The sequence below is a fragment of the Camelus dromedarius genome, chromosome 21 (assembly GCF_036321535.1).
Source record: "Camelus dromedarius isolate mCamDro1 chromosome 21, mCamDro1.pat, whole genome shotgun sequence".
NCBI lineage: Eukaryota > Metazoa > Chordata > Mammalia > Artiodactyla > Camelidae > Camelus > Camelus dromedarius.
The window spans coordinates 11,336,764-11,363,246 of NC_087456.1; the positions used below are offsets into that span (position 1 = coordinate 11,336,764).

General features: G+C 46.3%; 1 protein-coding gene across 1 annotated transcript in view; it reads right to left on the reverse strand.

Moving 5' to 3' along the window:
• KCNH1 (potassium voltage-gated channel subfamily H member 1) overlaps positions 1 to 26,483 on the reverse strand; it is a 332,954-nt gene that overhangs the window by 69,469 nt on the left and 237,002 nt on the right. The window contains exons 9-10 of the mRNA XM_031438629.2: positions 24,449 to 24,701; positions 6,180 to 6,376 (exon numbers count right to left, since the gene is read on the reverse strand). Coding sequence (XP_031294489.2) covers positions 6,180 to 6,376; positions 24,449 to 24,701 — 450 coding nt within the window. The remainder of the gene's footprint in view (positions 1 to 6,179; positions 6,377 to 24,448; positions 24,702 to 26,483) is intronic.

Sequence of the window (26,483 nt, forward strand, 5' to 3'; positions counted from 1 at the left end):
ACTTGAGCATCCTTCCCACAGCATAGCATTTGTAGTATGAATCCACAGAAGAGGAATAGTTGTACTTGTTCAAACTCCCCTCTAGCCACATCCACCTCCCCAGGTAACAAGTGGCTGAGCCCAGATGTGAAGGTCTAGCTTTACAGCCCACACTTATTGCAGCTCGTCACTGCTTCCTTGGAAACGGCCAGATATTGCTTGACCAGCTGCAGTTTAAGCTCATTTATACATAACAAAGCATGAAGCACTTTCGTCATCTCCCACCCCCAGGATCACGTGGGGTTCTGCTATGTTTTGGGGGGGTACTAGGGAGGATCCCTGAAAATTCATGGAAGTCCACACAGGTCCCTAACATCACTCCTGATCCTCTTGAGGAAAAAAAAACAAAAGGACTTTGATTTATATTCTGTTGTCCTGAAAGAATTATGGTCTTATCACTCACAGCATCTGGCCCCTTCCCCACCCCTAATTCCAACACCCTGATTTTAAACTTATCTTTATAGCTTGACAGTCTAATAGATGACTTTAATTCCACCGAAGCCCTCACTGTGGAGGAATGACAAGGAAAATATGGGCTACGTAGGGATTGTTTAAAAAACTCAGTGATTCAGTGAGGTAGGGGGGGGCGTTTCTAAACACCCGGCTTTGCTGTCTTCCCATCTTACCAACCTTCCACAAGAATTTGTTCAGGGAGAAAATTTAAAGGCTTTCCAATGCCACTTATAAGCAGAGCTCTCTCCAAGCCCCCAGGGCTTTGATCTCTTCTCCAGAATAAAATGCCCTTTGGTGAAAGTGGGCCGGAAATGTACATGTAGTATTCAAGACAGTTCACTATGGCAACCTTGGTTTTAGAAAACGGGCTTCAGGAGGCTCCTGCTTTGAAACCACCAGTAACTATAGTCCCAGCTCCCTCCCGGACTCACTGGGTTGGGACCTTACTGAGCTAAGAAAAATCCATCCTGGAACAAATTACTATAGGCAAACATGATGCAAAACATACTCCAAAACACAACAATATTGGCTTTAGAAATAAAGCCTCATATACAGAGAATGAGAACCACCCTGCTAATTACCTACATGCCAATTATCCCATGTACTGACTGCTGTTAATTACCTAATTGCTTGTCTGCTGTACATCATTTAATTGCAGGCATTTCCTCTACTGTCCTAACGGTGAGTCAGAGGACTGATCGCCTAGCCAGCATCCAGGAAGTAAGACCTCATCTCTGGTTGTAAGGAGACTAGAGCCCAAGTGAAACACTGATTCAAGAAAGCATCTGGTTAACAACGGAGGGGAGCAAAGCATGAACTCAGAACCTCTTAGATTGAAGGTGGAAGGAGAGGACAGGCGGTGGAGAAAAGAAGGGAACAAATATTTAGTGAGTGGTTCCCACAGGCACTATGTCATTTTTTTTTTAACATATGTGATCTTCTCAAGAAACTTAGTTAGGAGGGACTTTAATTAGACCCTTTTCACAGATGAGGAAACTGAGGCTTAGAATAGTTCAGTACTTTACACAAGGGCAGAAAGCCACACCAGGGTTCAAATCCAGGTCCTTAAGTCCAAAGCGGGAACTCTTCTTCACAGTACTAACATCATGGCCAGGCTGACCTGCTGCCCAGGCACGCCTCGCCAGCACACTCAGCAACAGTGCGGCTGTCACTCGGAGGGGAAAACACTTCTCAAAGTGTTTGGGACCAGACTGTGGTGTACTGTACAGTTTTCTGAGTGTTCTGCAGGAGACCAGAGGCCGTTGGAGATACTTTGGAGACAATCTCTGCCACCCCTGTGGCATCGGGGAGAAAGCAGAAGCCAAAGAATACCATTATGGGAAAAACGGAGAACCATACTTACAGGAGACCCACCAGAGGGTGCCGTGCTGCTTACTAGGGTCAGGGACACATGTGGCTTTAGGAATCTACCACTTATTAGCTGGGTGGGTGACCTTGGAAAAGTGATTCTCTTTTCCATGGGGAGGTTTATGCCCTTGAGAAATGGAGCTGATCCTATAATGTCATGAGGCTGTTCTGAGGATTTAATAAGCTGACATAAAACACACGCTGACACTGACGTATCTGGAGCTCGTAATAATATTACTATTCACTGTGTGCAAAGCTCTGATTGCCTATAGGAAAATGCCCAGAGAATCTGGCACCCTAGAAAGCCGAGGGTCTGGGATGAGGAAGGTGCCCCTTCACCTTCTTTTCATGGACAACTACATGCCATCTCCCCCAGAAGAAAGAAGGAGGCTGAACTTTCCTCTTGGCAAAATACTCATGCCCTGGTAACTAAGATGTCAGAACAACCTAATTTTTCCCTCCAAGAATGGAACTGGCCAAAAAAATGGGTGAGTACTGGCCTCTCCATGGACAGGAGCTAAACGGACAGTGAGGTCATAGCAGTTGGCCCCTTCTTTGCTGCAGAGAACCCTGGGGTAACACCCCCCAACAGAGCATCCTGCAGGGCGAGTATCCTGTATTTGCAAAGGCAGAATCACAAGAGAAGAAAGAATAGGGTGTCAAGCGGACAAAACAAAATAATAATACGATTTAATATCCTGTCTGTAGGAGTTTTGCAAGTTTCATCTTATTTAATGCTCGCAATTATCCTACAAGGTGGACCATTTTCCACATCCCCATTTTCTGCATGAGAAAGCACTGAGAGCTTGCAGAAGCACCAAGTGACAGAGCAGGATGCAGACTGAGGGCTCATCTGGCTCAGAGCCCGCAGGCAAGGAAAACCAAAGGTCCAAGTACTGGATTGACCTTCAGGTTCCACCTCCTTCATCCTTGCCCTTGACCTCAGGTGTCATTGGAGGAAATAGAGGAAGGTAACAGATCCTTCCTGAGTTAGGTCCCAGGAGCAGTCCTGGGGGCTGGGCGGTGCTCATATGCATGGGTTTAGGGATAATGGGGTGAAGCTTGGAGTACAGAGGCCAGGGTCAGTCGTGAAGCTGTGAGAAGCAGGAAGAGGTTGGTCAATGAGTTGTTTCCGGCTCCAATTCTTTCTTTATCAATCCAACTCTATGATCTCTCTATAAAATGTCGCATTTATGAAATGAGGGTGGTGGGGAAATGGAAGAGAGACTGGATGGTCATTGGGGCCCCTTCCAGTGCAGAATCCTTGCTGTGCACTGGAGGAGAGCTTCAAGACCAAACAACTCCCCAAACAGATGTCAAAGGCACTGTGTTCTCAGCAATCTTTGCAAATAACGTGCTCGATTCTGCCAAGATAGAAACAGCCACAAGAATACACTTCACTTTGCCAGAAAAAAAATAGCTACAAGAATGATTCATGCATGTAATGTTCCCATCTTCTATGCCCTGTGTGACGAGGAATTAATTCTCAGAAGGACACAATGAGAGATGACAATGAACATCCCAAAATGACAAGCCTCTTTTTTTTTTTCCAAGAAAAAGAATGGCTATCTCTTTATATAAAGGATCTCACTAAAATTCTCTTGGATCCATGCCAGACTCACAGCATTTGAGACTGGAAAGACATCTGAAGGTCAACTGATTTGACTCTCCACTGGTGTCGAAGTCCCCTCCACAATGTCTCTGCAGGCTTTCTGGGGGGGAACGCCTAAGTGTCTTCAGGGCAAGAAACCAGATGCCACTCAGAGCTGCCTACTGCATTCACTGGGCAGCGCTGATCTTTTCCAAGGTCTTTCTTACACTTTGGTTCTTCCTCTGCACCTTTGGCCACACAGACCATGCCTAATGCTCCTTCACAACAGCCCTTCAAATATGTGGCCCCTGAGGCTTCTCTTCTGCAGAGCTGTCAATCATTCTGCACTTAGAAAAGCAATCTGACCGCTGGCCCGCTGTTGTTGTCCTTGTTTTTTAAGACAGGTTTACTCGACCCACAGTTATTCCAAGATGATCACTCCACCAAATAACCCAAACTGCACTTTTTTTCAACCTACATGATTGGCAACACTGAAAGCTGACTGTAATCAACATGCTTTGATAAAAAGGAATAAGTCAAAAAATAGACTTTGAGAGAATCCACTTGGCTAAAAGCATCACCAGCAGGCATTCCATGTTCCCAGATAAACCAGGAAGAACTGTGAATGTGTGTTTCTCCCCCACAGCACCTTCCCCACTGGCATTTAAATGGCCAGCTTTCAAATGACAGAACCATACAAGTCATCCAGCCACAATCTCCCATTTTAGGATGTGGAAACTGAGGCACAGAGATCCCATCTCTTGCTCCCTGCCATCGCCAGATGTTTTTAATTCCCTGTACTGCATTAGGCATGGGGGACACCAGGGCACCAAGCCCTTGCCTTCCCAGGCCTCTGAGCAGGGACTCACAAGGCCAGGCAATTCAAGGAATTTTAAATAGGCAGAAGCCTATTGTTGGGATAACCCAATGACAGGCGTTTGGAACTTTGTACAAAAAACTTGGAAGGCAAAAGGCTGTTTTGTTTCTCTGTGCCTTTACCCAAACTGCCCGTCCAACTGGAACACCTGCTCTGTCTCTTTGCTTGGCAAACTCATCCTTTAAGACTCAGCTCAGGTATCACCCCACCCCCAACTTTTTCTCCCTGGCCCCTCCTCTAGCCGCCTCCTCCTTTATGATCCCCGTGACATCTTGTACAAATCACACTCATTGCACTTAGCATCACGTACTGCACATACTCTTCCTTTGTGGGCCTTCTTTCTCAGACTTTAGGTTCCTAGAGTTAGGGAACTGAGAGCTATGCGGTTTTAAATGCCTTGTCTAGTTCTGCTGGCATGGACTGGGTCTGAGGAGCAAACAAATAAACATTTCAGCAGAATCTTAAGGGTTAACGGGAACCCTTCACACCCAGAAGGAGAGAAAGGAGCCCCAGGCTGAGAAAGCCCATGCAGAGACACAGCTCTGGTAGGGTCGGGGCCATCTTCATGATGGGTCAGGGTGGCAGAGCAGGGCGTGGGAAGAGCGGCTGGCGTTGGGGTGCAGGGGTTACGCTCGGGCTGCAGATGTGAAAAACCACATAAGCCAAGCTGAAGTGTGTAGACACTGCTCTGTAGTTAGGGTGGCAGCAAAAAGTCCTCACAGAGGGGAGTGACATGGTTCAATTTGGTTTTAAGGTCACGCACATGGCCAAAGGGGGAAGCGCTGCACTGAGGAGCGACAGAAGACGGGAGGGTACGTTTGCAGACTACAGCTTGGTCCAGACACGGGCAGGCTTGGGATCAGGGGCGCTGTGGTCCCAGAGCTCAGGGAGAGCCCTGAGTGGGGAAGCAAAGTGCGGACTCAGGTTTGAGAGCTCAGGTGGAACCAATAGGATCTGATGGGTAAACTAAGGCACGGGAGATGGGAAAGAAGTATCAGTGATGATGGCAGGGTGGAACCCCGGGGCTATACTGCCGATGTTAACAGAGACAGGTACCATGAGAAGAGGAGCATTTTGGGGAGGGGGGAGAGCATGAGGCCATTTCTAGAAAGATTCCTATGACAGTTCCCTGGATGGTTTCTATAGGTCAAGAGCCACCTCCTTAACTAGAGGAGATAAATGAAATGCAAGAAAACCGGTCATGAAAACCTGGAGTACAGGACACATATTTCATTCCTCCCAGAGACAGATGGAGCAATTCTGATGAGGGTAAAAGAAACAAGTTCAGATGAGAAATCTTCTGGTTCTTAAAAACTACTACTCATTTCTCAGCCAGTTAAATTGGCAGTTGTATACAAAAGATTCTCTAGGCAATCGGATTCCATCTCTTTCTTATTTTCTGGACCCCACTGAATCCTTTTCGTATCTTTAAAAAAAATTATTAATACCAGCTGGCTAACAGCCTCACACCATTTAGTGGGTCCTAGTTGCCAGGGAGAATTCAGTTTCCATCAACTAAGTCTTCCTATTCAGCCATTTTGCTGACTAACAACCTCATTTTTTAACTCACCTGTTCAAAATACTAGACAGTCTAGATTTTACTGGAGAAAAGCCCACAGACACACTTGTGAACAAACCCCTTCTGCACCAGAATCAATCCACCTTTTCATCCAGCAACACCCCTCTCCCGTCTTACAGCAAAAGCTCCGAAGGGCAGGCAACGAACAGAACCTCTACAGAACCAACTGCTCCACTTAACTCAACAGCGAAAGGATTTTCCTGGCCCACACGATTATCCTAAGTGCACAGACACTGCTCTGGGTAGAAGGCAAAAGGAAGCCGCTAACTTACCCTCTTCCTCAAGTTGTAGGTGAGAATGAGGTTCCGGGAGAAGGAATGGGAGAAGGCGGTGTAGAATTCCAGCACTTTCTGCAGGGCGTCCCGTTTGATCACATGCAGGTCGCAGTAGGTCAAGGCCCGCACGTTGGCACAGGACTGGGCAAGGGTGGCTTCCTTCCAGAACACATCTCCAAACACGTCTCCTTTCCCTGAGGAGGGAAAGTGGTGATGAGTCAGGTGCCAGCCAGGAAGGGCCTGGCCACTACCGTCTACCAGAATGCTGCCCATTTGGCAGGCTACGGCTTGGGCTCAGAAAAGGCAAATTTGATTTTAATTTGCACCTTAACAACATGCAATTTAAGAAACTTTAAGTAGGGGGAGGGTATAGCTCAGTGGTAGAGGCGTGCTTAGCGTGCATGAGGTCCTGGGTTCAATCCTCAGTACCCCCATTAAAGTACATAAATAAATAAATAAAAACCTAATCACCTACCTGCCCCCACCACCAAAAAAAAACCCAAAAAACAAAAAACAAAAGTAAAGTTAAAAAAAGAAATTTTAAAAGACCATATGACACACGTCAAAGTATAACCAATGACTCTGGATCATTCGTGTTACCTCCTGAACATCCTCTCCAAAAGGGGGACCCTGTGTTATTCTTTGTCACCCCCAGTTTTCCAAAACACCAGCTATAACCTGTAACTGTACTATTTACTTGTTTTTTTGTCAGTCTCCCAACATGAGAGTCCCCACGTCTCAACCCTCCACTAACACAGTGTCTGGCACATAGTAGGAGTTTTCACACTATTTTCAGGCAAAGGAGAAGTGATGGAGGAAGGCAGGCTGTGGATCTGCATTAATGTGGCTGAGAGGTCAGCATGAGGCTGCTACGGGGAGGTGTGGGCTCTTCATCGGGAGCTGAAGAACTGAAGGTGTCTCCCGTTTAGAATGAGCTCCATGGAAGAAGTTCAAGTTCATACTCGACACTCTTTGTCCACTGCCCTGAGGTTTATGTTTGTGTGGTGCCTCATTCCTCAGTCTCTCTCCCATACCCCCTTCCATGCCCACCGCCTTGCCAAATGCCCTCCTGGTGGTATAAAAACACAAGCCCAATGTAAATGGCATGTCAGGGTCCTCTATGCAGCATTCCATGAGACTATATTTAACAAGTCAATAGAGCACTAATCCCATGTAGCTATATTCTGGGTCAAATTTCTATCAATCTCCTCTGCTTTTCACGCCTAGGATATTCTTCCTACCTTTCCCAGAGACTTAGTATTTTAACATACATCTAATGCAAAGCTTAATTCATTCCTGGCACAGCCTCTGGTTATAAACAGCTTGAAATGCTGTTTATCTCGTCTCCAAATTTTCAGTCCAGATAAACACACATTTGAATCCCCAGGAAGCCAGAGAGGAGTATTTGGGTGGAAGGAAACAACGCTACAAGGGTGAAAAATCAAGCTGACGATCCTCAAGAGAGCCGTCAGCCCGTGCACCCAGCTCAGCCACACGCCACAGCCAGGACCCAGGTACCTGTGACGCTGTGTGACTGACAGGGCAACTGTTTTCCTAACACAGGCTAAGGAGGCAATTAGACTTTTAAGCACCTGGACAGGACTTGACCTTTTCTCAAACACCAGAAAGTGTCCCCTCTAAGTATATAAGGTGCTCCACAGGTACAGCCTTCTCTAAGCATCTCCATGACATAAACTGAAAAGCAAGTGCGCTGGACATGTTATTTCACAGTTCCCTACGTGTTTGTAAAATAAGGTGCAGTGCGAATTTACGAAGTTGGTTTACTGACTCAATGTGAGTAGGCAACATGCTTGGGGTAGCTTTTAGGTAAATATGTCTTTAAAAATGTTAGTTAAATTCCCTTACCAGATGTTTTTCAAAATCTGTAATAGAAGCAGGCTAACTTTGGGCAGGGCCCAGGAGATGGGAACGTTTCTCTCCGTGAGATACCACCTGGCTCCCATGGAGACAGGCTCATTCAGTGTGTGCTCCGGAGCATGGAGTCCTCACCAGTTCGTTCCAGCATCCTATAATCTCTCTACACTGCACTGCATTGCCTCTCACGCCTCTCATATTTATGCAATCTGATTCTCCTGGAGGACACTCTTCTTCTGACATGGAGTATGGTACACAGTCAAAAAGTGGACCCTATCCATACACTGCAGCTTACATCAAGAGGCAAAGCCAAATTCCCCTTCCTTGAATCTGAACTTACTTTGGTCCCCTTGCCTTCATCAACAGAATGTGGCAGAAGTGATGGGCTTGGATTTCCAGGCAAGGTCCTAAGAAGCCTGGCAGCTTCTGTCTGGGTCTCTTGGAGCACTTACTCTGAGGATGCTCCCTCTTGGAACCCAGCCACCACGTTCTGAAAAGACCACACAAGAGGTCGCATGTAAGTGCCCTGGGGGACAGCCCACCTAACTTCTCAGCTGCCAGGCAGCCTCTGCCAGTCGTGTAAGCAAGCCCTCTTGGTCACTCAGCCCGGTTGAGCCTTCAGATGACTGCAGCCCCAGCCCACGCTGGCCTGCAACCACATGTGGGAAGTTCAGGGGAGAACCAACCAGCTGAGCCAAACAATCCACAAAATGATGAGAAAGAATACATTTCTTAAGCCACTGCATTTAGGAGTGTTTGGTTAAGCAGAAGTAGATAACCAGAATACACAGAATCATGAAATGCTAAGCTGAGAAACCCACGAGAAATTACTTAACAGTTTACCTAATGTTCCAGCTGAATGTCACCAATCATTGCAGCTCTGAACTGGCACTTCAGTCCCTTTTACAAGTTCCCCAGTCTCCTATCAGAATGAAATGTAGTACAACTAAGCCAACTATTGAGAGCAGACCACTGGTAATCTTGTCTGATTCTTACTAAGATGGCTTCATTTAAACAAAACCCAATATGTGAACATTATATTTCTCAAATGAACTGGGAGTAGTCTTTCTAATTATGAAAGAATCTATAAAGTAAAAGAATAGCTCCTCGTGTGTATTTAATGTATGAATTTATCTGTAAAAATTCAGTTTATAAATAACTCTTCAGGGGCATACCTATTTCATACAACAAAGGGCAACCATATTCTGGTTGAAATACACCAGGAAATAAATCAGTGCATCCTTAGAAATGACAGATTCCCACTGTGAGAAGTTTTCCAATCAGAGGTTTTGACAGAAACAATAAATGGAGACAGGTTCCTACTACAAAAAGTATTTCACGGTAAGACAATCATGATTAATCTGTAGGGTCTAGGAAGCCTCAGTGTTGTCATAACTTGGATCTGATTTTTCAACCCAAACTGAAAATCACACAATCTTTCTTCCTGTCAAGGCAACATTTTTGCTATAAATGATGTTAGTGAGATTTAAGAATCCCATGTCAGAGGACCTGTCAGATTCAAAACAAACCCAAGAGTACTCGGGCAAATGAGAAATGTATTTATGACGCACCGAACTTGGGAAAACCGTCAGGGACGCAGAGCATTTGGCAGGAGGCTTGTAAGTTACACACATTGCTGGAATAATGACTTTCCAGGTCAGGGTTACGAATCAGAGGCCAGGACAAGCCCTGCACCTACATTCATTTCTCGCTCCCTAGTCTGAAATGACTGTTCACTGGAGAACAAAAGGTACCCCAATGCACTCAGCCATCAAACTTCTTGAGGCAATTAACTTATTGATTTATTTATTACACTGAGGCGCTGGGGGCAGAATGCTCAGACCTAACATTCTAAGTTTCTAAAATACATTCTAAGTGGATGTTCTGAGCTGGGGGAAAAGAAAAAGGAAAAAAAGGAGGGGGGGAAAGCAAAAGCAAGGCAGTCTGATTAAAACTCCAAGCAAACATCCTTGTGATAATTAATCCTCCTCCTCCTCCCACCCCAACTATATGCCTGTCTTTACTGCGCCTCCACTTTCGCAGTAGACAGAACTAACCCTCAGGGTACAACCACGGGGCTGAAGAACATTCACAAAACAGAGGTGGAAGTTGGGACACAGCGTTAAGGTGGCCCAGGGAGAAGGAAGAAACATCCGCACAGGACGAAACCAAGATCCTGCAGACAAGTTAGTGCAATGAGGGCAGAGGCTGGAACAGACACTTGAGGGGGCTGAAGCAGGGAGGAGGATGAGGGTGAGGAGGGTTAAGAGGGTGATAAGGGACAAGTCAAGAGGTGCTGGGACTGGGAACCCTGACAAGATCCACAGCCTAACCGAATGTTCGAGTGGCAGGGAGCAATCTAGCTCTGAAATGGACAACTGTGTGTGGAACACTTGAGAAAAAGTCCTGTTTATTCAAAGAGAGGCTCTGACTGAGCTTGGGGGGTCCAGAGCAAAAATGAAATTTCCAGCTACTTCTCTCCGCCATTCCCTATGGTGTCATCTTACAAGGACCACTCATGGTGGTATCCCGGACTAAGCAAAACATAATCTTGCAGTTAAAGTCATCACATGCTGCTAAAATCCTCAGCCATGTCTAGGCCCACCCCAATCAGAAGCCATTCACTCATTCAGTCATTCACGCAACTCTTGGTAGGCACTGCTCTGGGGCTGAGGTGGAGCAGGGAGACAAAGCGCAAACTAGAGACTCGGGATTATAATGTGTCAGGGGCTGTGACGGGGGGAGTGCAGGAGGGGTACCTAGCTCAAGCTCAGGCTTTCAGAAGGTGTGGGGTCTGAGCTGAGATCTAAAGGTTGAGTCCCAGAGAACCAGCATAAAGATGTAACAAAGAGATGATTCCAAGGGGCGGGAATTGCATGTGCCAAGGCTCTGGGGCACAGAATACACTCTTTAGCAGGAATGAAAGCCATTCAGAAGCCTCTGGGTTACCCCGTGTTTGGGATTATCTGCTCCTTCACTTGCCTATAGAGATGAATGTGTGGACAGTATGCTTTGCAGTCCTTCGAGGGAAAGTGCCTCGTCTCCTCATTCAGCCACAAACTCACCTAAGACCTGGGTTCACTACACTGTTGGGGACTCCATCCAGGGAGCAGAAACTGGTGCCAGAAACCCAGGATTTGATGAGGGCCAGACCCCTCAGCCCACCTGAGTGACTTAATTCCTCCTCTCTGGGGCATCAGGAAGTCTCTTGCCCTCAAGCCATTTCAGGTCTAGAGAGGACTTGTCATTCAGTGCACAGGATGGTGAGAGGTGACTGAGAGACTGGCGTAATCTAGTGAGGCCCTGGGGGAGCGCCGTCCTCTCTCTTGGCCTTTGGGATAAGTCTGCTTATGGGACACAGGAAAGGAGCTGGATTAATCTCTCCAGGCAAGCCCTGAGCCAACTGCGCACACCCACTGAGCTGGCTAGTGCAGGAGGGCCGTGGTGGGATGAGAAGGACATGATGGTTCTCAGACCTCCTGGATTCACAATACACGCTGGGCATGGGAAATTCAGGTCCTCAGCATCCTGTCTGAGACACAAAGAGAATTTGCCCAAATCCCTGCCCCCTGGCACTCCCCGCAGCACATTTAAGTACTCTATCAGCCACTCCCAGCACAGGCTTCAGGGCCAGACAAGCTGGCTTCAAGCTCAGGTGCACCCTGCTGGGGGCTTGAGTGGGCCCTGGCTGGCCTCTCCTCCGCTCTCTCTGCCTCCAGTCATGTTGGGGTTCTTAGACACCCTCCAAGGCCAGCTCCCATTTCATCTCAGGGCCTTCCCAGCCCTGCCTCGGACACTCCAGCCTGCTCCTTGGTCTTGGTAACTCCTGTCACACATCCAAACCTCCTCCCTGACCCCTTGGCGAGAGCAGCTCCCCACTGTGTGTGCCCTTGGCACTCTGGAAACACTCCTCATTTCCGTCATTGCTGCACACAGCAGGTGCTCAATGGTTGTTGGATGTGTAAATAAACCAAGGGCACTGGGCATCTTACTAAACCACTCCCGGTGTCGAGTTACTCAGCTGGAAAACGTTGGTAATAATGCCTACTCCGTAGGGCTGTTGTACAGTTTACAGGAAATAACATGACCAAAGCACCTAGCACTATGCTTGGCATCCAGTAGGTGCTCAATAAATAGTAGCCACAATGAAAGAAGAAATCCCTGTGATGGCCTTGTGAAGCCCACTCCACAGGGGTCATCAGCCCCATTTTAAAGAGTGACAGTGAAAGAGAATGTGACAATGAATGTACGTTCACGTATAACTGAAAATTTGTGCTCTACACTGGGATTTGACACAACATTGTAAAATGACTATAACTCAATAAAAAAGATAAAAAAGATAAAAAAGATAAAAAAGATAAGGAAGAAAGGAAGAAAGAAAGGAAGGAAGGAAGGAAGGAAGAGAAAGAAAGAAAGAAAGAAAGAAAGAAAGAAAGAAAGAAAGAAAGAAAGAAAGAAAGAAAGAAAGAAAGAGAAAGAAAGAAAGAAAGAAAGAAAGAAAGAAAGAAAGAGAAAGAAAGAAAGAGAGAGAGAAAGAAAAAGAAAGAAAGAAAGAAAGAAAGAAAGAAAGAAAGAAAGAAAGAAAGAAAGAAAGAAAGAAAGAAAGAAAGAAAGAAAGAAAGAAAGAAAGAAAGAAAGAAAGAAAGAAAGAAAGAAAGAAAGAAAGAAAGAAAGAAAGAAAGAAAGAAAGAAAGAAAGAGCTCCAGAGCGGTTCAAAATATGGCCCATGGCCGCCTGGGTTTCCCCACACCACTGTGTGGCCTCCACCCTGGGAGAGGCTCCACGCTGCTCCCTGCGGGCTGTCCTCTGCGTCCCCTCCCTCAAACAGCTTCCTCTTCAAGGGTCAACATTTAGGGAGCTCAATCTTGGGCAGGCACCATGCTCGGTGATGGGAAAAAGGGTAAATCTGGACAGCTTTGAACTTCAGAAACCATGGCCTTGGGATCCACATGTTCCCCAGAACCGGTTCTCTCCTTTTGGGGAAATAGAATCCATGACCTCTAGCTGGGTGCAAAGATGACCAGAATAAAGACTTCACCACGGTGAAGTGTGGCCACTTGTCCGAGCTCTGGTTAAGGGGAGGGGTGCAGAGAAATGTGACCTGAGGTGACCTCTCAGGTCATGCTCCACCCTTCCTCTCTCCCCCAACCCCCCTGGCTGGAACAAGACGTGAGCTCTCTTAGACCACGAGGCCAAGGTGACAACCCAGTTAGGACGAAGCAACAGGCTAGAAGGAAGCTGAATGCCTGATGCCATGAAGTTGCCACCCCAGCCGTCTTAGACCTGGACAGCTAGCTACAATGAGACAAAAACAAGTTTCTGTCTTGTCTAAGCCTCTATTATTTTGGGTTTTTATTGGAGAGGCTGAACCTGTATCCTAGCCAATTCAGAGTCCACAGTCCAGTGGGGCAGCACAGTGTGTTGGGCTCTATGGGGGAGGAACAGACACACCTGCTCCAGGAAAACACCTGGGTTTCCATGTGTCTGAAGGACTGGGTAGTACGTAACATGATGATGGAGGTTCCAGCAGCACATTCAGAGCAAAAGCTCCAGTGACGTGAGCTTAACAACTTGGTGGTACCCACCTGCCTTCCAGATCAGCCCTGACTGCAGAGCAGGGGGCCAGGATCTGCTGAGGAGTCACTGTGCGTCAGGCCAGGTGCCAGCCAGCGACGCGCTTCAGGCACCTGCTATGTACCTCACTCCAAAAGTGCTAAAGCCCAGCTTTCAAACTTATCCTGGAACACTCAACTCTCCCCCATGCATCGTCTGAGCCCATGGCAGGGAAGAATGGCAAGCAGGGTCCTGACACCTTGTAAATTTTGCCTCCTCTTCTCTGTAGTGAAGCCACAAAGCTCCTCTTGTTCTTACTGAAAAGAAAAAATGCTGCTGGCAGTCTGGGACTTCTGCTTCACCTGCTGCAGCTTAGAGACGTGAGGATGTACATCAAAGACAGACAGACAGACAGACAGAGTGGAAATCTCATCAACTTGCCTTCCCTTCCAAGCCAGAAAGATTGACTCCTAGGAGTAAAGCTTTAGCTTTAAGTGCCAGATTGTATCGGGTTGTGTTGTGGTGTCGGGTGCTGAGCCAACATGTTTTATTGGATTTCTTTTGCCAACAAAGAAAGCGGGGACTGGAGATACTCAGGAGTCTGTGGCTCTGGGGACAGGAGCACAGCTCACCCCATTTCTCCTTCTAGAAAAGTTTGGTCTCATGTTAGGTTTTGAAGGAAAGCTCGGGGTTGTTCAAGAACCATTTGTTTTCTTTTCAAGTTGGTACCAAGGAGAGCAATTGGTCTGCTCGTCTGCAAACCATCTCTGTGTTAGGGATGGGACACTGATGTGGGTCGAATCCGGTCAATGAAACTCACACAAGAACCTGTAACGCCATACGTCAGGTCCGATATGAACTGCCTCTCACGCTCCCAGGCAGCTATTAGATCCAGAGGTGGGGTTACACTTCACTTCTGCCCACAATTCAATCCAGTTCAGCAATTCGGCCCAACCTATTACAGATCAGGCAGTGATGCAGTGATTAAGGGAGATCTAACAAGAGGTTTGAATCATCACTACATACAAGGGACTTACACTGTAAGGAGTGTGTGTAACAATGAAGTTAAAACAAACAAAAATGTAATCCAAGGTATGTAGGAGGCTGACCTAGACAGGACTATGGAGATTACATAGAGAAAAAGGGAATGGAGCTGGCATTTTACAGTGAGGCAAGAGAATTTAGACAGGAAAGAGCTGGACAATCCTTCCAAACAGCAAGGGGGAAAGTTGGATGGCTGGGAATGAAGAGAGCTGGTTTGGAATATGTTCTCCAAAGCCCCCACCACTGCCGCACCTGGTGAAATGCAATCCATCATGGTAGTCTCAGCTCAGATGTCACCTCTGTCAGGAAGCCTTTTTTGATTTCTCCTGGCTGGGCTGGATTAGATGCCTGTCTTATGATAAGTCTTGGCACTACATTATATAAGTGAAAGTGCATCTTCACTTGTCTGTCTCCCTGGTGAGACAGTTAGCTCTAGGCCAAGTGTGTTTATTGGGTTTACTGTTGTATCTCCAATTCCCAGTACTATACCTGGCATGTTTATGGAATGTACAAATCAAGGCACTAACGAAAAGATGGGTCTGAGTGGAACAGCATAAGGTGGGCCAGGATTTGAAAGACTTAGAATGCGTTAGGATGGATGACTCTGAGGACAGGACTGGTTCCCGGTCTGAGGGCAAGAACCTGAGCATCCTCAGGAAGCTACATTGCCAGCCTGACTCCAGAAGGAATTTACTGACCTGCTTAGAAACATTCCCGTAATTCACTCTGATCCAGCCTCAGGCTAAGCTGAAAATTTATGGATGAATTTAAAAAGAAAAATAAAGATGATGGATGTTAGAAATTACTCTATGATACAAATGTTCTCCTTAAAATTAAACCTGAAATTAAAATTTAACCAGAATATAGGCCACCAGCCTTCCTTGTGGAGACTATACCAAGCATGAGCAAGCAATGCTGGCACTGCTGTCTGAATGGGGGCCCACACATAAGTGGTCACATTAAAGCAATGGCTTGGAAACATCGTGACAATTCTTCTGTTCTTCACAACGGCAATGAGATAAAATTAAATTAGCCGAATATCTCTCCACTAAGTAAACAGATCACACATCTTCCACTGAAGGCGGGTGATAATTTTCTAAGATTGCTACAAGTAAGAATGAAAAATTGACTTGATTTTCTCCCTTCTTTTGTTTATAAAAGAATGTATGTACATTATCGAAAATAAGTGAAAGATATTGGAAAACAGAAAAATACCAGCTCTTAAGACCACTACCCAGAAAACTTCAGTTAACATTTTGTTACATTCTTCATCTTTCTTCCGCCCATACACGCATTTTTATGTAGTTGAGGTTACTGCTTATATAGTTATATATTCTGCTTTTTTCCCCACTTAACATTATATTTGAAACATTTTGCCTGCCAATAAAACTTCATATAGCATCATCATAACAACTGCCTTGATGTGCCATCATTTTTGATTTAACCAGTCCCCTCTGGGCTCTCAAGCTATAAGAATTTCCTTTAGAAAGCTCTGTCAACTCCCCTAACTCACTGTGTCTTCAGGAACTGCAAACCAACTTTTTTAAAACTGGTCAAGCAAAAAGAGAACTAGGAAAGAAAACCTGGTCTACACCCCTACTCTCTATCAGGTGACGCACATATTATTTAAAATAAATGCTTTCGCATTTCTGAAGCTCTAGATGATTCACACTATGGCTCCTCGCTAGGATTGTGGACTTAATACCATCGCTTCAGTTGATGGAACAGCTATATGAATATTAATGCTGGACTGGAGTGTTTAGAGAGACACTTAAACGTAGATTCCTCCCCTTGTGCTGAGCATGAGTAAGTGACATTATCATCTGGTGCATGGCAGTAATATTCACGCAGCAACTTCAGCAAGTCCCCGGGGCCACGAGGAGCAAAGCGTCACAGGAAGTGGGGCCGCCCCCCTCACCCCCTCGTCATAATCCTGGGAAACATCTCTGTCAAGGACTTAGTTTCTCCATCTCTAACATTATGAAGATTTACACAAAGCTGCTGCATTGCTAAAGAAGCCCTTCTCTTTCCATTGTTTAACCACCCTTCTTATCAAGAACAGTTTGAAGGAGGGGTTCGGGAGTGCCCACTGAAATAAATGGCATTTTTGATTGGATCAGGAAGTAACAAAAGAAATGCTGTCCAGACTTCTTTTTGAAAAATAAAATGTTATTCTTTCAAACTGTATCCTAATAATCAGAAAGATATGTGAAACTTGGAATGAAGCTGACTTTCTCAAGATTTACTTTAAAATGAAACGAAAAAAAAATCCTGATTTTGAAAGTAGCATAGTGTTCTTTTCAAGAAGACTTGAAAGACAGATGAATATAAAAAAAAGAAAATGAAAATCTCCTGGGGTCTCAAAAACCAAAGTTATCGAATATAACGTGGTGTGGTGAAGACGTGGACTTTTATCTACGAATGTTTCTCCCCACATGGTTGAGATCATATTGCATTAAAACATTGTAATTTACTTACTTTACTTATCACAAGAGTTTCTAATATCATTTAAAATTCCTTGTGAGCATTTGGAATGACTACACTCTCATTTCTTTTAAAATGCTCTGAAATACTTGGTCATTTAGAAAGACATTCCTGTGTTCTCTTTGCACCTGTCACTCCCCCATCCCCCTACTTTTGATTCCTTCCTCTGAATCCTAAATCTCTGTCTTAAGCCCTGACTTTTCCCCCAGTTACAGACCCGCCTTTCTGAGTAGCTGTTGAGCACTCCCCTAGGAAGCCCCACTGGCCCTTAAATGCAACAAGCCAAAACCAAGTTCATCCCCTTTCTGTCTCTCCTCCTGACTTAGCTTTCTTCTGTCGCCAATGCCTCCATCTCCCCACCCACCTGGATGTCAGAATCACCTCTCTTATCTCCCCACATCCTATTATTGACAGCCTTTCAGGCTCTCCTCCCAGAATGTCTCAGCCACCTGGCCCATCCTGCCAGATTCAGCAAATAAAAACAAGGGACACCCAGTCAAATCTGAATTTCAGATAAATGGGTACATTTTCATATACATATGCCCCATTCAATATTCTGGAAATACTTAAGCTAAAAATCATTCTTTGTTTACATGAAATTCAAATTTAAATGGATGTCCCATGTTTTATTTATTTGTCCCTACTTCTGCCCTGGTTTATTCTGCCCACACCTTTACACCTCTCATTTCTACTATAAGCCGTCGTCTCCTAATGTCTTCCCTGTCTCTATGTCAAATTCATGAATTTTTGCAAATCACATCACTAACAGTGTCCCACTTTGCTCACCACTTTGGTGGTTGTCCACCGCCTAGTTCCTCGTGCTGACATTTAGAAATGTCTACAGACCAGCCGTGACCTGCCTCTCCAGCCCAGGTCCACTGCTGCCCCTCAGGGCTCTCAGCTCCAGCGCCAGTGCAGCTCCATGGTTACGCAACAGCCCCCACACTTGCCATCTGAAACACCCTACCTCATATGGCTAAATCCTAACTCTATCTTCACGGAGCCACCATCCTGGGCTGGGCCTTATCTCCTTGTATGTAGATGACTAGTAAATTTATCCTACCATTTTGGCAGGTCAGAAACAGTGGAAGACTGGCAATTTCAGGTGGTTTAGGATAACGTAATAAAAGGCCCCCTTCCTCGTGCTTCCCTGCCTTGCTATCCCCCATGTTTATTACCTTACCCCATTCCACACAAAAGAACATCAAGCAGTGACTGCCTAAAGCAATGGTTCTCAAAGTATAGTTAGTCCTCTAACCACATGCAACGGAATCACCCCACGGAAGGGAGGGCATGTTAACAGTGCAGATGCCAAGACTCCATCCTAGAGCCTCAGAATCAGAATCTATAGGGGCGGACCTGGGAATCTGCATTGTGAACAGGCTTTCCAATTGGGTCACTGAAGGACAGTTGATTTACAATGTTGTGTTAATTTCTTACGCTCACTGACGTTGAGAACCACTGGCCCACATGGAAAGCCTTCTCAGTCCACACTACTCACACTGGACCTTGAACGTGCCACGTGTATGCCTACCTCTAACGACTCTAGAGGCTCACAATGGTCTTTCTAAGTCCAGCTCAACTTCCACTTCCTCCACGAACGTTTCCCTGTTTACCCTAGGACATCTATAGAAAGAGGTACCTACGTACTTACTGTCACTAATCATGCATTTGTCTCCCCAAATGGGATAGAACATTCATCTAAGATAAGGATTTTCTCGACACTCCACTCAATCCCAAACAGACTAAAACCAAGTTATGCTGTGATTGCTAAAGAAATAGATGCTACATTAATGACTAACCAAGGTCAATGGACCCAAAGAAGCTATCTGAGCAAAGACGAGAGTGCCTTCCAAATTAGGAACTAAAAGAAGCGGGTGTTCTATTAAAGAAAGAGAGAAAGAGAGAAAGAGAGAAAGGAAGGAAGGAAGGAAGGAAGAGAAAGAAAGGAAAGGAAAGGAAAGGAAAGGAAAGGAAAGGAAAGGAAAGGAAAGGAAAGGAAAGGAAAGGAAAGGAAAGGAAAGGAAAGGAAAGGAAAGGAAAGGAAAGGAAAGGAAAGGAAAGGAAAGGAAGGAAGGAAGAAGAAGAAAGAAAGAAAGAAAGAAAGAAAGAAAGAAAGAAAGAAAGAATTTCACCTGTGAACAAGCATTTACAGCTTCACATGTATATTTAAGGAGACTGTACATGTAAATTCTAGTTCAATAATGACAGACCTGCAAGTAGAAAGGTAACTCAGACTATCTGTGCTGCATGGGTCACGGCCTGTCCATCAGCCTTCCCCTTGGCCAGACTCTGGCCCATCCATAAGCTGAGAAGCGTTTCCTCTAGTCAAGAGCCATGGCTAGATCTGTTCCAAAAAGACATGGCAAACTCAGCAAAATGAACCTATCACCTTCCTCCCCTCTCCCTCTCCTCCCCTCCTCCCTCCTCCTCCTCCAACTCTAATGCCGTTCCGGTCACTGCTGGAAACTATTCCCTCTCCTTGACTCCCAGGTCCTGGAGGTTCTCCCGTCTTGGTATCTCTGGCTCTTCCTCCCCATCTTCCTTCCACCACCTTACTCAGGCCCTTGTGATTCCTCACTTGAGCCTCCATGCCTCTGTCTTTGTGGAGCCTAAATCTTCATGTCACCCCCGTGTTTAAAACTCTCTCTGGGCCCCTCATCCCCCCAGGATAGAGCCTAGACCCTTATTCTGGACCAGGGGACCCTTCACGGCCCAGTCTCTGCCTGCCCCTCAATTCAATTCAATTCATTTCAATTCAGTGCAATTCAGTTCAGCGAACAGCCCTGCTGCCTTCCATGTGCGGGGCCATGACAGAGACGTGAAACCCAAGGATCTCAGCTCACAAAGCCAGGTGAGTAAATGTGCAATTGATGCAGTGAAACGGACTTAGCAGAACCACAGGCCTTGGAGGCCTAACCAGTTAGTGATAACTCCTCCAGGGAGTTAGTGCAGAACCAGGGCTATGGTTAACTCTCCAGGTCTGGGTACAGGGTTCTTTCTACTACTCAGCGTAGCCTGGCAACAGAGGCTTCTGCTTTGCCCAATACAACGAAACAGAACAAAACATGAAGAAAAGACACAAGGTAGTCATTGATTAAAATATAAATTAAGTATTAAAAAGCAAAGCCCGCAGAAGTTACTACAGGGACACGAAGTCAAAGTGAAACAAGAGCATTTAAACAATGCGCTTACAAGATGGAAGCACAGAGAGATGGATTACGCTCAAGCTCAGCCCTGACGAAAGTTCGTCACTCACTGATATTGGTCAAGCAGCACGGAACTGAGATAACAACCTGCTCGCAGATGCCCGGAGGACCACTTGGGCAGGGGCAAAATGGGTACCTGTACCTGTTTATTCTGAGATCTATGAGAAATTAGGATAAAATTACTTTTAAAAATCTAGTGAATAAAACACAGAGGCTAAAGGATTGAATTTATTTCAAAGAGTCAAGAAACTAAATTTAAGAAGCCATGAAGTGATTTCTAAGAAAATTCCAAGAGGAGATTGGGAGAGTGTCATCTCAAAAATCAGAGCCCATCAGAGGGAAAGGAGATCACAAGAGGTTATCGAGTACATTCTCTGTCCCTGACCTCTGGGGACAGCATGGCTTTCAAACCGGGAGAGATGTTGTCTACATTTGCGTGACCATGTCTTTAAACTGCAGGCTGAGAGCAGGTCAAGAAAGCAATTTAAAGTGGGTCATAACAATCAACTTCTTTTTAACTGAAAGAGAATAGAATTTAGCAGAAAACATGAGGTTGCATTTCATGTAGCAGGAGTAAGTTCTGAGTTTTCTGCAAAACTATGTGTGCGAACATGTGTTCAGCAGTTCACAATATAACACACATTGAGTTGCAGTCAAGAAGGTTTGAAAACCACTCTTCTAGAAAAACTTCTATTAGAGAGGGTTTTATTTCTAACATACACTAAACACAGTCAGTTATGAGTACTGACCCTCTGCCTCATTCTTGGGAGTCGGTGCTAAAATTAAACAGAGAATGATGGTGAAATATTAGAACTGAAAGGAGGAAACAAATTTGCAGAATGTAAATGAGTGAACGGGTAACAAGAGGCTAGAGATCAAAGGAACAAGATGCATGGGCTCTGGGCGTTTCCAAAAGCCTCCTGCTTCATGATGACTAAGGACCCCCTGGCTGGTCTCCTCGGAACACTAGGTATACAGTAGCTGCTCAACAGTTACTTGTCCAATCACTTTCTCCTGGAAGCACCTGTATTCTCTCTAAGGTAACAGTTACCAAGCAGTGTGACTCTGCCTTTTTAATGGCAGTCTCCTCCACTTGCAGAAGCTCCTTGAAGGCGGGGCTAGTGTTTGGCCCACTGCTGCACCTTCACCTGTATGACCGTGCCTCAGTAAACTCTGGTTGGACTAAACTGAAAGGCATCAAAGGGCAATAAAGATCTAGCTCTAATACCTATTTGATACTTGAACCCCATTCACAAGGACAAACTGGTTTCAGTTTATGGAGCAAAGGATATTCTCATTTAAAATTCTCTCTACACCTCTCATCCCCACAAGATAAAGTCCAGACCCTTGTTCTGGATCATGGGGCCCTTCCCAGCCCAGTCTATGCCTGCCATTCAATTCAGTTCAGTTCAGTTCAGTTCAGTTCAATTCAATTCAATTCAATTCAGCAAACAGCCCCTGAGAAAAATAATAATAACAACAAAACTCTGAACTTTGCTCCAGGAAGCAAATAGCTTGGACTCTCTTATGCCTCTTGGCCCAGAGATCAGGTTCACTCAATGAACTTGTCCTTTTCCAGGACAAGAGCCTCCTGAAATATCAGAGGTTCTCTAGGACATCAAGCCTGGACCTACTTTTTGGACCCAGTTTGGCTCCTGGGGACACACGCTTTTTCTAGTCTGGACGGCCTGAGGGCAACAACCACCTTGAAGGTGAAACTGCTGGGCTGTTCAGCAGCCCCACCTGTGTTGCTAATAGGAGCCGGCAGGATGCCCCGGAGGGCCTGAGGCACAGGGCTGGATTGGGAGAAGCAGTCAGCTGACGCTCTGGGAATCAACAGTGAACCAAGCTTTAGTTGCTTCCCCACAAGAAGCCGAGGCTGAGGGGAAAAGAGACAGGGCTGGGAAGTAATCATTTGCCTTCCCCACCCTCTGCAGCTCTTCCTACCTCCACGCCTAGGTGTCCAAACCCAACCCCTAGTAGTGCAGCTGTTTAGAAGGGGTCAAGAGGGAAGCCCTGAGCATGGGTGTGTAAGGAGGGTGGGCTGGTCCGAGGCTCTAGGCTTTGGAAAGGCAGACAGGGAGCTATCAGTGAAGGGAATGGATGAAAGATGCCATACACCAAAAGTCAACTCAAATTCAAAGGGGAACCCACTAATCTCCTTCTCAGCCAGGCAAATGCCCAGATAGCTGTTACCAAAGGAAAGCCCTCTGTCAGGGACACGGATTAGCATTGAAGGTAGAGATAAACGTCCTTTCCCTGCAGAGATACTATAGCACTGGCTCCACCCTTCACGTGTGCTGCTCCTTATACATAGCCGAATCTCCTGTCTCTGTGGATGAGGAAGGCAACAACAGAATAACCCTGTCTGCAGAGTTCAGTGGATACTAGGAATCTGAAACTTATTTCAACAGTTTCAGGTTCCACCCCCCACTGAATCTCTACCCCAGTCTCCCTCCTACCATCTGCCAGCCCAAGCTGAAGGAATATAAATCATCCTTGGGTTAACCTGAGTAGCATATAATCAAGAGAAGTTGGCTTAGGGCCGGAGGAGAGAAAGGGTTGCAGATCATATACTCCCAAGTTGAGCAGAAACAAAGTTGAGGCTTTTTTTTTTTGGACACTATTTATACCTATCTCAATACTTAGTTTGAATCTCAATCCTAACTTCAGTCTAACAATCTCTCCCTGCCTCAGTTTCCTAAGAAAACACATGCAAAAGATTAAAATATATACATATGCCCACAATGTCTAGCAGTGTCTGGCAACTGAATGCACCAGCAAACTACATCCGTCCTCACTGGGACTGCAGTACTGCAAAATGGATCAGAGCAGAGGGACTCCAGGATCCTGGTTCCACGGACCTCACTGGCTTTGAGGCCTTGGAAAGGTCCCTACCTCTCTGGGCTTTCATTGTCTCCTCTACAAAATGGGAATAATAAAACCACTTCATAGGGTTACTGTAAAGATGAACTGAGAACCTGTATGTAAAATGCCCGGTGCAGGCATGATCATAAATGATGGGCATTGTCACATTGGCTTCTCCAGCAGAGAGGTAAACATGCCCCCCATAAAGAGCTGTTCTCAGGTGATCACATGACTCTGTCAAAGGCCACTGATGCTCGAACATCAAATTCCATCACGTTCCAGACTGTTCCCCTATGCCCCTGCTCCTCCTGCCATATTCCCTGTTCCAGTGTATGGTCCACTGGCTTCCCAAGTTTCCAGCTGAGAGATCTTGCATCCCTCCTTGACTTCCCTCTCCCTCCACAGCAAATCCATCAACAGGTTCTGTTCATTTTACTTCTTGACTATGTCAACTCCATTTGCTTCTCTCCATCTGCTTGCTGCAAATATGAGTTCAGGGCACCACCAACTTGCCCCTAGATAACATGTCTCCAGCCTTATCTCCCTGCCCCTGCCTCCCACCTTCAATCCACTCCCCAAGCTGCGCCTACAGTCATCTTTCTAAGGTGCAAATCTGACCGTGCCTCTCCTGTGTTTTAAACCCTCATGGGCGCCTCAAAATAAAACCCAAGCCCCTAAACATGGCTGCCAGAGCCTGCCATAATCTGTCCAGCGCTCAGCCCGCGTCCTGGCCTCATCCCTCACCGTGTGCCTCCTTGTTCTATGTGTTTTAGCCACACCGAGAACTTACAGGAGTACAGCTAAATCACGCTCTCTCCCTGCAGTGATTTCACACACGCCTTCCCCTCTGCTGAGAATACTCCTTTGTCCCTTCTCTTCACCATGCTAACTCATGCTCAATTTTTAGATTTTAACTCGAGTGTCATTTCTTCCAGGAAGCCTTCCCCAAGACTTGAATACTGGCTTCAGTGCCCCTTCCACTATGGAGAAATGTCTGTTTAATTGTTCACCTCCCCCAAAAGAGCCTCTTGAGCACAAAACCCATTTTGTTCTTGAAACATCCCACGCGCTTCAAACAGTGCCTGGCACAAAACAGGCACTCAGATGTTCGCTGGACAGACGTATGGGTGCTAACCATTGGGCTTTTCCAGCAGGAGCCATTTCCAGTTGAAGGCAGTAGTTAAGCCAACCCCAGGCACCGGAAGGTTTCCACCCAGCAAAGACAACACCTACCTAGAATGGCCACCACCTCGTCATCCTGGATCACCTCCAGAGAGCCGGAGACCACAAAGCAGAGGCTGTCGACGCTCTCCCCTGCGTGGTAGATGAGGTCCCCTGGGGCGCAGTGAACCGTCTGGAACTCCATGGCCAGGGCCCGCAGGCAGCCGTCGCTGGCCAGCCGGAAGGCCGGGTGCTCCTTGAAGACCTTGCGGTTCAGGTGCACGCAGATGTCAGCTCTCATGTCCTTGGGGCAGATCTGCAGGACCTGACAGAGCGTGGGAAGAAAAGGGTCAGGATCCTCGCTGTGGCCTCCAGCTCGCTGCTCCCTCAGCTTCCCAGGGGCAGCAGCAACACCCACTAGACTAGACTGCACTCTTCAAGGCCCTAGTGGCCAAGACAGCCACAGTCCCTGTCCTCGTGGAGCCTACCTTCTCAAAGGAGAGACAGGCAGGGGCCCCCCAAATCTATGCTAAATGCTTGGGACGGGGCCTGGGAATACATGGGACACTTTAAATAGGAGATCTGGGAAGGCCTCTCTGAGGAGGTGACAATTAAGCTGACATCTGCGTCATGTGTCAGAGGGAGTCATATGAAAGGACATTCCAGGAGAAGAGCCGAGGCTGTGAGGGGACCTGAGAAATAGCCAGTGCAAATGAGGGGGAAGGTGGGCGTAGGCGGCGAGGTTTCGGGAGAACGCCAAGCCTGAGCACATGGAGAGGCTTCTACATTATAAGCAAGACCTTGATTTTGATTCTGAGTGTGATGGGAACACATTGGAGGACTTTAAGCAAGGGAGTGACAGGAGATCCTCTATGTTTTAAGAGGATCCTTGCAGCTACAGAGGGGAGTTAGGGGGCCCTGACTGCAGGTTGGCAGCACTGGAGCCAAGGAGTCGAGTTGGGTCACTCCTGCCAGCATCCAGGTGAGCGGCGAGGGGACTTGGACCGGGACGCTGGCAGTGAGAAGTGAACAAATTGTGAACATATTCTGCAGATGGACTGAAGGTGGGTGTGACTTGAAGAGCAACATTAAGTACTATTTGCTGAGCCCTTACTATGTGCCAGACATTGCTAAGCACTTTGGAGTCATCCATTCATTTCATATTTAGCTATTGTGGCATAAAATCCACACTGTGTGACAAGACAAGAAAAACTGAAACATAAAAAATAAAAAATTCCTCACGCCCTTTGACCTTCTCTCTCCCCACCGTGCACTGTGCATCTGCGTGATGCGCCGACCAGACCTCCCCCATCGGCAGCAGCACTTGCTCAGCCATCAGGAGCAGCATTCTCCCAGCATCAGCAAGACAGCTCCTTAAAAGCTAACATTCCTTCTTGGTCTTGAGAGGGGTCACATGCCCCACCAGCATGACACTCAGATCTGGATTACATAAACTGCCAGCAATACATCATTGGAGGCATAGCCCTCTGCCTCAAAAAACATATATAACTGTGCCTTAACTTCTAACAGGCAGAAGAGTTCTCAAAACTTCTGAGATGCTCTTCCTGGATTATAAATCCTCAAATTTAGCTTGAATAAAATCCTCCATTTCTTCCTTAGATCGACTGATTAAGTTTTCGTCAACACTATTGAACACCTTAGGGTGTTCCCGTAGGGCGGGAATCATTCCAGGCCGTGAGGATGCAGCAGTGAACAAAATAGGCAAAAACCCCTGCCCTTGTGTGACTTACTATCTAGGGGGTGGAGATAAATGAAAACCAAAATAAGTAAAATTTAGCAGTAAGTGTTAAGGACAGTAAAGAAGGAAAGGAGAAGGGAAGTCAGGAGGGTAGTGATTTTACATTTTCAAGTGTCACCTGCCTCAGCTAAAGGAATCCTCACACAAACCCATGATAGAAGTACTCTCATGGTACCATTTTACAGATGAGGAAACTGAGACACAGGGAAGATCAGTAATTTGCCCGCAGTTGCACAGCCAGGAAACGGCAGAGCTGGGCTCTCCAACTGGGTAGTCTAACTCCACAGCCTCGTTTAGACACAACCCGCCTCTTATGTTATACGGCTGCTCAGAACAAACAGCTGGTAA